The sequence below is a fragment of the Plecotus auritus genome (genome assembly GCF_963455305.1).
Source record: "Plecotus auritus genome assembly, chromosome: 4".
In the NCBI taxonomy this organism is placed as follows: domain Eukaryota; kingdom Metazoa; phylum Chordata; class Mammalia; order Chiroptera; family Vespertilionidae; genus Plecotus; species Plecotus auritus.
This window is the reverse complement of record NC_137775.1, coordinates 95,992,536-96,006,002: the sequence shown is the minus strand read 5'-3', so window position 1 is coordinate 96,006,002 and position 13,467 is coordinate 95,992,536. Positions and strand designations below refer to the sequence as shown.

The following is a 13,467-nucleotide window of genomic DNA, read 5'->3' as shown; positions in this document are numbered from 1 at the left end:
AAATCAAACCCTCAACCCTCTTGTGCATGGGCCAACACTAATCACTGAGCACGCTGGCCAGGGCTAAACACTTCTTTCTATCCATGGACTATGGGGCCAATAGACCCTACATATAGCAGCCCTGAGTGAATGCTGTGGAAGAAGAGCTGAGAATGAATGTAGGCAGAAACTTGGGTATTTTAGTCCACTTAGGCTGCTATAACAAAATATACTGGGTGGTTTATAAACAACAGGAATTTATTTCTCACAGTTATGGAGGCTGAAAGTCCAAGTTCATGGTACCAGCAGGTTTGGTGTTTGATCAGAGCCTCCTTCCCTTCCATGCTGTCTTTTCATATGATGGAAGGGATAAGGGACCTCTCTCCAGCCTCTTTTATAAGGGTACTAATCCCACTCATGAGGACTCTGCCTCCCAAAAGCCCATCTTCAAACTCCATCATATTGGGCATTAGGATTCAACATAGAAATTTGGGGGGTGGGCACAAACATTTCAGTCCATAGCACTGAAATAGTGAGGACTGGAGAGTTCGAAAACTTGAGTATAAGAGCAGAGACAGATTGGATGAAAGATGGAATGGAGGGAGGTGGAAAGGAGAAGAGAGGCAGCAGGATTTCTGACATGGGCAACTGGGTGAAAGATGGTGTCATTTATTCCTAAGTCCAAAGTGAAATTGTAGAAGCAACCACTAATGCCATCTGTCAGTGGAGTGTAGAGTTTTGTTTGGTAGACAAGAGTTTATACTTTGGAAGTTCTAAGTTGAAGTGATTGTGTCTAGAAAATGATGAGTGGGGAGGAGATGACTAATTTTAGACAGGTTGAGTATATTTTTTTGGTGAATTAGATAGCATGTCAATGTACTTTTGTATCCTTTTTAATTTAGACTTTTATTGAAGTGTTGTGTACATAGTGAAAAATGCATAAATCTTAAAAATATAGCAAAATGAATTTTCATAAAATGAATATGCCCATGTAACTGGCACCTGTATCAAGAAATAGCATTCCCAGCCTCTAACAAACCTTCCTCCTATCCTCTTCAGTCATTGCCCTCTTCCTCAAGGGTAATCACTATTTTGACTGCTAACACCATTTTTTACCTATTTTTCTTCTTAGATCTTTCTTCCATTTTTTAATTGAGGCATAATTAGTTTACTGCACATTTCAAATGTATACTTTGATCAATTGAAAAATATTTTTAGCCCTAACCGGTTTGGCTCAGTGGATAGAGCAGGCGTCCTCAAACTACGGCCCGCGGGCCACATGCGGCCCGCCGAGGACATTTATCCGGCCCGCCGGGTGCCACTTCCTGTCCTGCTTAGCAGCCAACTCGTCCCGGGCCCGCAGTGCGCATAGGAATTTGTTCATAGTTTTTTTTTTTAAACTATAGTCCGGCCCTCCAACAGTCTGAGGGACAGTGAACTGGCCCCCTGTTTAAAAAGTTTGAGGACCCCTAGTAGAGCGTCGGCCTGCGGACTCAGGGGTCCTGGGTTTGATTCCCGTCAAGGGCATGTACCTTGGTTGTGGGCACATACCCAGTAGGCAGTGTGCAGGAGGCAGCTGATCGATGTTTCTCTCTCATCGATGTTTCTAACTCTCTATCCCTCTCCCTTCCTCTCTGTAAAAAATCAGTAAAATATATTTTAAAAAAAGAAAGAAAAGAAAAATATTTTTAGAGCAGCATTAGATTCACAGCAGAATTGAATAGGGGGTAGAGAGTTCTCCTATACAAACAGCTTCCCTCACTATCAACATTCCCCACCAGAATGGTTCATTCATTTGTTACTGTCAGTGAACCTGCATTGACACATCAAAGTCCATAGTTTAAAATAGGGTTTACTGGCCCTGGCTGGCATGGCTCAGTTGGTTGAATGTCCTCCCATGCACCAAAAGGTTGCTGGTTCGATTCCCAGTGAGGGCACTTACCTAGTTGCAGGCTCGATCCTGGGTTCCTGAGTAGCCAGCCGACCCATGTTTCTCCCTCGCCCTTCCCCGTCTCTAAAAAAGTATATATTAAAAAAAATAGGATTCACTCCTAGTGTTGTACATTCTATGGGTTTTGACAAATCTATAATGGCATGTATCCACCATTATAGTATCATACAGAATGGGTTAACTGTCCTAAAATACTCATATTCGTACCCCTCGCAATCACTGATCTTTTTACTAATCTCCATGGTTTTGCTTTTTTTGGAATATCATAATGGTTGGAGTAATACAGTATGTAGCCTTTTCAGATTGGCTTTTTTTACTTAGTTATATGCACTTAAGGTTCCTCCATGTCTTTTCATGTCTTGATAGTTCATTTCTCTTTAGCACTGGATGACAGATACTCCATTGTTTGGGTGTAGTGCAGTGTATCAATTCACATACTGAATGACATCTTGGTTGTGTTCAAGTTTTGGCAATTCTGACTAAAGCTGCTGTAAGTATTCATGTGCAGGTTTTTGTGTGGACATAAGTTCTCAACTTGGTAAACCAAGGATTGTGATTGTTAGATTGTATAAGAGTGTGTTTAGTTTTGTGAGAAACTGCCAAACTGTTTTCCAAAGTGTCTGTACCATTTTTCATTCCCACCAGCAATGAATGAGAGTTTGTGTTGCTGCACATCCTTACCAGCATCTGGTGTTGTCATTGGTTTGGACTTTAGCCATTTTAAAGGGTTTGTAGTGGTTTCTCATTTTAATTTGCCAGTTCCTTAATGATAAATGATGTTGAACATCTTTTCAGATGCTTCTTTGCCATCTGTACATCTTTTGTGAGGTGTCTGTTCAGGGCTTGTTTGTTTCCTTATTGTATTTTAAAAGTTCTTTGTATATTTGATTATCAGATGTCTTTTATAAATATTTTCTCCCAGTCTGTAGCTTGTCTTCTCATTCTCTTAAGTTTGATGAATTTTTATATACAAGTTGAAATGTACACTTATATAACTACCATCTACCCAGATTATCATATAGGTTGTACATTTTCAGCACCTCTACTAGGAGTTTCCTTGTGCTTTATCTCAGTTAATACTACCAACTTATTCTGACTTCTATCACCATAACATTAATTTTGCTTGTTTTTAAATTTTATGTACTAGTGAATGGAATCGTAATATTTACTCTTTGTGTTTAGCTTATTTCCTTCAGCATTATGGCTATGAGCTTCATGTACATTTTTGTAGAGGGATAATGATTTTTTACTGGTATGTGGTATTCTATTGTATGATATCATAACTTATCTGTTCTGCTTTTCAGAGTTTTTTTTTGTTTTTGTTTGGGGGTATTATGAATAATTCTGCAATGAATATTCTTGCATGTATCTTTTGGTGGACATAGCACTCATTTCTGTTGGGTATATGCCCAGCAGTAGAATTGTTGGGTTATAAGGTATATGTATATAGTTTAGATTTAATAGGTACTGCCAGTTTTCTAAAGTGGTCGTGTCAGTTCACACTCCCACCACCAGTATATGAGAGCTCTGGTTATTCCACATATTTGTCAATACTTGATATTGTCTGTTTCTTTCATCTTTGTGTATAGAGTTATTGCCTTGTGATTTTAATTTCTCTGTTGAAATTAGTAAAATGTATATGAAAATCTCCCTCCTGTCAGAGTCTGGAGCGTGCTGCGGAACCCAGAGTCAAGTCCCCACCCACCCGTGTGCGCCTCGAAATTGTGCGAGACCCAGACCTGGCTGGCCCCACCCCTGTCAAGCCCCGCAGGCCAGGGGGTGCAGCCTCAAGTCCCCCGGCTCGGTGGGGGGCACGGCTCAGGTCCCCCAGCCCCGGGGCGGGGGGCGCGGCTTCAGGTCCCCTGGCCCGGCCTCAGGTCCCCCAGTGTGAGGGCGCGATGACCATTTGCATATTAGGCTTTTATTATATAGGATGTGTTAATGGTAAATAGACACAAAGATATATTTTAAATTTAATATTACATTGATACAGTTTAATAGTCTCATGTTTGATGGCAACTTGCTATTGCTTTAGGCCAGGAAGGTGAGGTTGAAGCTATTTTGACTTCCTGCTGGATCTGCAGACTAGGACAATTTGCTGTATTTTAACCCGGAAAGATTAGATAGTTGGTGCTTGACTCCTGGCTCAGACAGAATTAGATGTGTCTTTGAAGTGCTGCTAATAATTGTTTTAGATGAAACCTTGGGATAGTCCTTTTCTATTTTTGAAAGGGCTTGAAATTTTTTGGATGTGGCCTTAATACTGCAACAGTATTAAATGTAGAAAGTAAGTTTCAAATGCTTGTTCTTTTTTTTTTTTTTTTTTTTTCTGATTTCATCCAAGTTCTATGAGGCGTGAACAACAACAATCAAAATCAAAACAAAACAAAACAAAATAACAAACAAAAAAACAGAAAAGAAAAAAATAGCCCTTTGTGGTAAAGGGCATGCTGGGAAGGCGAGAGCCAGAGCTGCCTCCCCAGGGCATGCTGGGAGGATGGGCACCAGAGCCACTCTCTAGAGCATGCTGGGAGATGGCCACCAGCACATCTCCAAGGACGGCACTTCCCCCCAACTCCCACCCCTACGCCCTCACCCACCCGCAACCCGGAGACTAGAGGAAAGTTTGTCCAAAGATGACTGCGGAGTAAGGGATGCCGAGGTTCTCTGAAGGTCCCCACACTGTGGGGGCTTGAGCCGGCGAACGGGGAGAACAGTCAAGATGAGGAGATGGAGAAACAGAGGCCGGAGAGAAACAGGGGACCGACAGAGACTGGAGGGGCCAGTGTGTTGGCGGAGGACGTAGGGAGAGTGCAGCAGAGGGCTGTGTGGCCGCTAGCCTGAGGCGTTGATGTACAGCTGGCTCTTGAGAATGTAGTCGATGACGGGCTGGGACAGGTAATCCACGACGTGGCCGTCCCCATGCTGCAGGGCCAGCCTGCTCTTGGTTGAGCTGACAACAGACATGGGATGGTTGATGTCATCCTTCACCACCATGATGTTGTTTTTGTATTTGCGGAGTATTGAGGAGTGATTCATGATTCGGTCTGTGTCAGCTGCATCCCGGGGCACCACTACAATCCCAAAGTCCCCAACAATCACTTCCATATCTGCCTCATTCCAGAGCCCTGGGATGCAGAAGGACTCGAGCAGGTCACTGCCACACAGCAGCAAGATCCGCAGCTCAATCTCCTCGTACCACATCACGGTGCCCAGGTTGGCATTCTCATCCACAAAAGTGAAGCGCTCCACGGGTGGGCGGACACAGCAGATCCGGCTTAGGCTTTCTCCCACCTTCCCCAAGATCTTGGCTGCAGTGGGCTTGGTGGACACATTGCTGTTCTGGTAAATTGGCTGGGTGTTCTCGTTCTGAGGCTGTCCGATCACAGGTGTCATGGAGGGGGTGTTGACATTGGAGAGGATGCAGCCAGTCACCTGCTTCATGAGGTCGCGATGGTGTTCCAACACGCTGCAGGTCGTCTGCCAGGTGTCCTGATAGCACTCCCACGGGTCCACCCTGATCCAGTCGGAATTCTGGATGGCCAGCTGACACATGATGAGGCGGTGCCGGCTCGAAACAAGGCCCTGTTTTCCGTAGGAGTCGTGGACAGGAGAGACAATCCCGCCAATCACAATAAACCTTCCGGTTTTGTGCAGATAATCTCTGGCTCTTTCGAACATCTGAATGTGCCCTTTGGTGATGGGATTAAAGCTGCCGCAGGCAAGCAAGATAACGTGGGTCTTGGTGGTCTCGGTCATGGTGCGGTGGGTTCCTCGAGCTGGTCCAGGGGTCGCTTTTCTTTTTGTGTCTCGATGTCTGCAGAGGGAGAAAGGAAGGCGAGGCTCCGGCGTTGGATGCTGTGGACTCCAAGGAGCCGCTCCAGACCTCAAATGCTTGTTCTTGATGAAATATTTTAGCTTATCCTATCTAATATAAGGGAATATGCTAATTGACCATCATGCCCTCACAAAGATGGCAGGCCCCACAGCCAATAAGGAGGGAATATGCTAATTGTCTGCCATGCCCTCAAAGATGGCGGCGCCGACAAGCCACAAGATGGTGGTGCCCAGTCCCCTCAGCCCTGCCGGGGTGACAGGCATGCTGCACGGCTGGGCCCGCCCCCAGGCGGGTCCGGCCGCTCCACATGCCTGCCTCTGGAGTCCCCCAGTCCTCTCAGCCCCCCAACTGCCCAGGGCCGGCCCGAAGCACAGGCAAGCATCAGATGTCAGCTGCCCAGCTGCCCAGGGCCACCTGAGGCTCAGGTAACCAGGGCCAGCTGAGGCTTGTGCTGCTGGCAGTGGCAGCAGCAGAGGTGTGATGCGGGCATCGCCTTCCTCTGATTGCGGGGTCGCCTCCCACTCCTGAGGGCTCCCGGACTGTGAGAGGGGGCCAGCCGGGCTGAGGGACCCCCCCCCCTCCAGTGCATGAATTTTCATGCACCGGGCCTCTAGTTTCTTATATTGAGATAATTCACACGCCATAAAATTTATCCTTTCAAAGTGTACAATGTAGTGATTTTTAGCATATTCAAAAAATTGTGCAACTATCCCTACCATCTAATTACAGAAAATTTCACCCCAAAAAGAAATCCTCTATCCATTCTCAATCATGCCACATTCCTCTATCCCTCTGGCAACCATAATTTTCCCTGTTTTTATTGATATGCCAATTCTGAACATTTCCCATAAATCTATATATATAAAAAGCCAGTGACCGGAATGCCGTAGTGACCAGAACAACCGGTCACTATGACACCCTCCTACTGCGGCCAGCAAACTGGCCCGATGAGGGAGGAAGGGAGGGGGCAGGCGGCCAACCTCCCACGGCCCCTCCCCCCGGCCGGCCTGCCCCTGATTGGCCTCTCTCACCCCAATCGAGGGTTGGGAGGCTGGCCAACTCCCCCCGTGGCCCTTCCCCCCAGCCCACCCCACCTGATCGGCCTGCAGCCCCACCTCTGGCTGACCCTGCCCCTGATGGGCCCCCATCACTCCAATCGCCCTGCAGCCCCTCCCCCTGGCTGGCCCCACCCCCGATGGGCCCCCACCACTCCAGACGACCTGTGGCCCCTACCCCCAGTCAGCTCTGCCCCTGATTGGCACTCCCCCCCCCCCATTTTGATCAGGGCCAGGGCTGGCTGGCCAACCACCCATGGCCCCTTCCCCAGGCTGCTGGCTCCTGATCGGCTCCCCCACACCAATTGGGTAGGGGCTGGCTGGCCGGCCAACCTCCCATGGCCCCTCCCCTGGCCGCTGACCCCCGATTGGCCCCCCCACCCCATTCGGGGCGGGGCCAGCCAGCCCACTGCCCACAGTCTCTCCCCATGGCTGCCCCCCCCTAATCGGTCCCCCCACCCCAATTGGGGGCAGGGCCCACCAGCCAATCACCCTCGGCTCCTCCCCCCAGCCGGTCTGGCCCTGATCGGGCCCTGATCAGAGCGGGCCAGCCAGCCAACCTCCCGCCAGGCCCAGCCCCAGTCTGCCCCAATTGGGACCATGCCAGCCAGACCCCACCTGTGCACAAATTCATGCACTGGGTCTCTAGTAGAAGCATAAAAAATACATATGGCCTTTGTGTCTGACTTCTTTTACGTAGCATAATGTTTTCAAGGTTTATCCATGTTATAACATATTATTATTTCATTTCCTTTTATGTTTGAATAATACTCCATTGTATGGATGTATCACGTTTTGTTTATCAACTCATTAATTGATGGACATTTGGGTGGTTTCTACTTTTTGGGTATTATGAATAATACTGTGAACATTTGTGTACATGTTTTTGTGTGAATATGTTTGCATTTCTGTTGATATGTACCTAGGAGGGGAATTGCTGGGTCATATGGTAAGTCTGTTTAACTTTTTGAGTAACTGCCAGGCTGTTTTCCAGAGCAGCTGCACTGTTTTTGGTACTCTTGTTGAAAGGCAGTTAACCGTAAATTGAACAGTTTATTTCTGGACTCTCAGTTTTATTACATTGATCTATAATGCCTATCTTTATGTCATCATCTTGAGTACTTACTTTATATAGTAAGCTTTAACATCAGGAAGTGTGAGTACTTCAACTTTGTTCATCTTTGGTCCTTTGCATTCCATATGAATTCTAGGATTATCTTGTCAATTTCTGCAAACAAGCTAGCTAGTAATTTGGTAAGGGATTGCATTGCATCTGTAGGTTAATTGAGGAGTGTTGCCATTGTAATGATATTTATTTTTCTACCCTTTGAGCATTGGGATATCTTTCCATTTATCTATGTCTTTAATTTCTTTTCTTTTTTTATTTAATAAACTTTTATTTTTCAAAATATATAGCCAGTGAGACCTGTTGTTCATACATCTTCTCCAGCAGCTGGAGCATCCCCACCTTTAGTGTTTCTGGTGTAAATCACTTGAGCTCTGTGCTTTGAAACTAGTTTAATAAGTCCTTTACTGAGGAGCTCCTAAAGGGCTGCTCTGGCCAAGGAACCATGAATCTTTAGTCTCTCTGAGACCACAGCTGGGGTTATAAGCTTGAGGTTGGGAACTTCCTTGCAGAGCTTGTCATATGTTGCTTTGTCAAACAAGACCAGGTTATTGAGCTTGTCCTGAACTTTGCCTTTGGACCACTTCTTTTTGGCCTTGCCCCCAGACTTGTTCATGGGGTCTTCGTCTTTCTTGGCCGACTTTCCAGCATCTATCTTCTCGTGTTCTTGGGCGGCATTGCGAGACTTGGAGAGCAGGGATGCGCTGTTGCCTTGCCAAGATGTTGGCCCAAGAGGCTTCAATTTCTTTCAACAATATTTTACAGATTTCAGTGTACATCTTCTACATCTGTTGTTAAATTTACACCTATTTTTTTTATTTTTATTTTTTTTAAATATGTATTTTTTATTGCTTTTTACAGAGAGGAAGGAAGAGGGATAGAGAGTTAGAAACATCGATGAGAGAGAAACATCGATCAGCTGCCTCCTGCACACCCCCTACTGGGGATGTGCCCGCAACCAAGATACATGCGCTTGACTGGAATAGAACCTGGGACCCTTCAGTCCGCAGGCCGATGCTCTATCCACTGAGCCAAACCGGTTAGGGCTGCACCTATTTTTTTGCTTTGATACTATCATGAGTGGAATTATTTCTTAATTTCATTTTCAGATCATTGATAGTATAAAGGAATAAAATAGATTTTTGTGTATTGATTTTGTATCCTGCAGAACTTGTTAGCTCTAATAGTTTTTTTAGTGAATTACTTATGATTTTTCTACATACAAGGTCATGTCATTTGCAAGTAGGGTTGGTTTTACTTCTATTGTTCCAATTTGAATGCCCTTTATCTCTTGTTCTTGCTTAAATGTCCTGGCTAGAACCTCCAATACAAGGTTGAATAGAAATGATGAGAGTGGGCATTCTTGTCTTGCTCCAGATCTTAGGGGAAAAGCTTCCAGTCTTTTACCATTAAGTAATGAAGTTAACTTTTATCAAGTTGAAAAAGTTCTGTTCTGTCCTTAGTTTGTTGACCCCTCTCCCCCTCGTCATGAAAGGGTGTTGGATTTAGTCAAATGGTTTTCCTGTGTGTATTAAGGTTGTCATGTGGTTTTTGTCCTTAATCTATTAATATATGATCTATTACTTGATTTTCTTATGCTAAACCAACCTTGCTTTCCTGGGATAAATCCCACTTAGTCTTAGTGTATAATCCTTTTTATTTGCTGCTGGATTTGGTTTGCTGGTATTTTATTGAGGACTTTCGTATCTAAACATAAAGAGATTTTGGTCTCCAGTTTTTATTTTTGTGATATTTTCAGTTTTGGAATCAAAATAACAACCGGCCTCATAGATTAAGTTGGGATGTGTTCCCTTCTTTCTGATTTCTTTGGGAAGAGTTTATGAAGAACTTGTATTTGGTAGAATGCATCAGTAAAACCATCTATGCCTGGGCTTCTCTTTGTTAATTCTCACCCGAGGATATTTTTTCCATTGATTTTTACACAGAATGGAAGGGAAGGAGGGTGGGGAGGGGAGGTGGGGGGAGAAAGAGAGAAAGGGAGATACATTGATTGGTTGCCTCCCACATGCACTCCAACTGGGACCAGGGATCAAATCTGCAACCCAGGTATGTGCCCTTGACTGGGAATTGGAACTGTCAACCCTTCAGTGAGTAGGCTGACACTCTAACCACTGAACAACACCAGCCAGGGCTGGGCTTCTCTGTGAAGAAAGTTTTTCAATTACTAATTCTCTATTGTTTTTCTGTTCTTTATATTAATACTTTTTGCTTACATCATCATTATTTCCTTCCTTCTGCTTGCTTTAGGTTTAGTTTGTTTTTTTCCTTATGTTTTAAGGTAGAAGATTAGTTTGATTTAAGATTTCTCTTTTTTAATATAGCCATTTACAGGTATAAATTTCCCTCTAATCCAGGGGTGGGCAAACTTTTTTTTTTTTTTAAATAAATCTTTATTCAGATTATTACAATTATTTCTCCTTTTTCCCCCCATAGCTCCCCTCCACCCAGTTCCCACCCCACCTTCTGCCCTTACCTCCCCGCCAATGTCCTCATCCATAGGTGTATGATTTTTGTCCAGTCACTTCATGAACCCCCCCATACCCCTTTCCCCCTGAGAATTATCAGTCCACTCCCTTTCTATGCCCCTGATTCTATTATATTCACCAGATTATTCTGTTCCTCAGGTTTTTAATTCACTTGATTTTTAGGTTCACTTGTTGATAGATATGTATTTGTTGTTCATAATTTTTATCTTTACTTTTTTCTTCTTCCTCTTCTTTAAGAATACCTTTCAGCATTTCATATAATACTGGTTTGGTGGTGATGAACTCCTTTAGCTTTTTCTTATCTGTGAAGCTCTTTATCTGCCCTTCAATTCTGAATGATAGCTTTGCTGGGTAGAGTAATCTTGGTTGTAGGTTCTTGCTATTCATCACATTGAAAATTTCTTGCCACTCCCGTCTGGCCTGCATAGTTTCTGTTGAGAAATCAGCTGACAGTCGTATGGGTGCTCCCTTGTAGGTAACTAACTGTTTTTCTCTTGCTGCTTTTAATATTCTCTCTTTGTCTTTTGCTCTTGGCATTTTAATTATGATGTGTCTTGGTGTGGTCCTCTTTGGATTCCTTTTGTTTGGGGTTCTGTGCGCTTCCTGGACTTGTAAGTCTATTTCTTTCACCAGGTGGGGGAAGTTTTCTGTCATTATTTCTTCAAATAGGTTTTCAATATCTTGCTCTCTCTCTTCTTCTGGCACCCCCATGATTCTGATGTTGGTACGCTTGCAGTTGTCCCAGAGTCTTCTTACATTATCTTAACTTTTTGGATTTTTTTTTTTGCTTTTTGCTTTTTCGGTTGAGTGTTTTTTGCTTCTTTGTATTTCAATTCTTTGACTTGATTCTTGTGTTCCTCTATTCTGTTTTTGGGTCTCTGTATAATATTTTTTATTTCAGTCAGTGTATGTTTAATTTCTAGTTGGTCCTTTTTCATATCTTCGAGGGTCTCGTTATATTTATCGGCCTTTTCTAGGATATTCTTAAAAAGCCTTATAACCGTGGTTTTGAATTCTATATCCAGTCGTTTGTTTTCCTCCATTTCTTTCGTTTGTGATCTGATTCTTTGAGGCCGCATTTTCACTGCTTCCCTGAGTTGGTAAGGTAGATATTTGTGCTAGGTTTCCAATATGGCCCAGTGGGTCTGCCTCCCCAGTTAACCTGAGGTGGACACTCTTGGTGCACCCCTTTGTGGACTGTGTGTACAGCCTTGTTGTGATTAAGTCTTGATTGTTGTTGGTATCACTGGGAAGAATTGACCTCCAGGCCAGTTGGCTGTAAGGATCAGCTGTGTCTATGCTGGGAGAAGTTCGGTGCTGGAGACAGCCTTATAGGATTAAACTTGCCAAATTGCAATAGCCTCTGTGCTCAGCTTGGATGGGGTGGAGTCTCAGTCTTGGCTTCCTGTCAGCCTTGCCCTTGCACGTATGTGCGCTTTCAGTCCTCCGCCTTCCCCAGCTCGAGTCTCCGCCTGAGAGTCCAGACTCCCCCCACAAGAGCGTGGGTCCCCAGGGGCTCGCCTGGAACCGGGGTTCAGTGCAGTCAGAACTGGGGCCCAGTGCAGTCAGGAACCTCCGACTCCCTTCCACTAGGGAAAGCCTGTGGCAACCTCCGCAGCCTTTGTGCGCACTGGCACGCGCGCGCTTTCAGTCCTCCGCCTTCCCCTGCTCCCGAGTCTCCCCCTGAGAGTCCAGACTCCCCCCGTAAGAGCGTGGGTCCCCAGGGGCTTGCCCGGAACTGGGGTTCAGTGCAGTCAGAACTGGGGTTCAGTGCGGTCGGGGGCTTCCTTCCCCCTTCCGCCAGAGAAAATCAGCCAGGCTCTCAGCCACCCTTCCTCTCTGCGCGCACAAAGACCCTTTGCTGTACCTTCAATTCTCTGTGAGCTTTTCTCTTTCCTTCTAGTTGTAGAATTTTCACTCAGCCAGCTTTCCTGTGGTTCTGGATGGTGTCCGTTCTGTCTTTTAGTTGTAGTTTTGAAATTGTTGTGCGAGGCAGCAGTTTAGGTGCTTACCTATGCCGCCATCTTGGTTTCTCTCTCTGGGCAAACTTTTTGACTCGAGGGCCACAATGGGTTCTTAAACTGGACCAGAGGGCCGGAACAAAAGCATGGATGGAGTGTTTGTGTGAACTAATATAAATTCAAAGTAAAGGAGCCGAGGGGAGAGCAAGAGAACCCTCCGCTTTTTCGGCTCCGCGGGCTGGATAGAACAGCCTAACGGGCTGGATCCGGCCCGCAGGCTGTAGTTTGCCCACGGCTGCTCTAATCACTGCCTTAACTGGATTCCATTAAGTTTTGGTATGTTATTTTTATCTCAAAAGTATTTATAATTTGCCTGATTATTTCCCCTCCCTCCCTCCCTCTTTCCTCCCCACTCCCTCCTCCCTTCCTCCCTCTTCCCTCCTCCTCCTCCCTTCTCCCTCCCTCCCTCCCTCTCCTCCTCCTCCCCCTCCTCCTCCTCCTCCTCCTCCTCCTCCTCCTCCTCCTCCTCCTCCTCCTCTTTTAGCTCTAATATGTATATTAGTACTGGAAACAGTAATAACTGCTACTGTTTTCTGGATGACTGTCACTTTATTTGTGTTATTTTTCTAATTCTTATGGAAATTGTGTGGTTGGTGAAATAGTGGTTTCCTGTTTTATAGACAAACTGAGGCTTAGTCAGTTCTCCAAGGTTTTACTTAGCAAGTTAGTAGCATGACTCTTCAGGGCTTGTGTTCTATGCTATACTTCCACTCTAAGCTACTTGGAAATAGTGGTGATACCTTTAAATAGAAGGTTAAGCTGGACTACATTTAATACTTTCCCTATTCTATTCTATTCTATTCTATTCTATTCTATTCTATTCTATTCTATTCTATTCTATTCTATTCACGTATGAATAGAATAAAATTTTTCTTTTATTTAAACATTTACAATTTAGGGCTCGCCTGGAACTGGGGTTCACTGCAGTCAGAACTGGGGCTCAGTGCAGTCAGGATCCTCTGACTCCCTTCCACTAGGGAAAGCCTGTGG

At 45.0% G+C, this 13,467-nt stretch overlaps 2 protein-coding genes across 2 annotated transcripts in view; one reads left to right on the top strand and one right to left on the bottom strand.

Annotated features, from left to right (window-relative positions):
- The window catches only part of ZFAND3 (zinc finger AN1-type containing 3), a 390,067-nt gene that overhangs the window by 14,594 nt on the left and 362,006 nt on the right, over positions 1 to 13,467 (top strand). The window lies entirely within an intron of this gene.
- LOC308246022 (nicotinamide/nicotinic acid mononucleotide adenylyltransferase 2-like) lies at positions 408 to 5,796 on the bottom strand. The gene has a single exon (XM_080663887.1). The coding sequence runs from the start codon at positions 5,687 to 5,689 to the stop codon at positions 4,766 to 4,768; it is 924 nt and encodes a 307-aa protein (XP_080520013.1). The 5' UTR covers positions 5,690 to 5,796; the 3' UTR covers positions 408 to 4,765.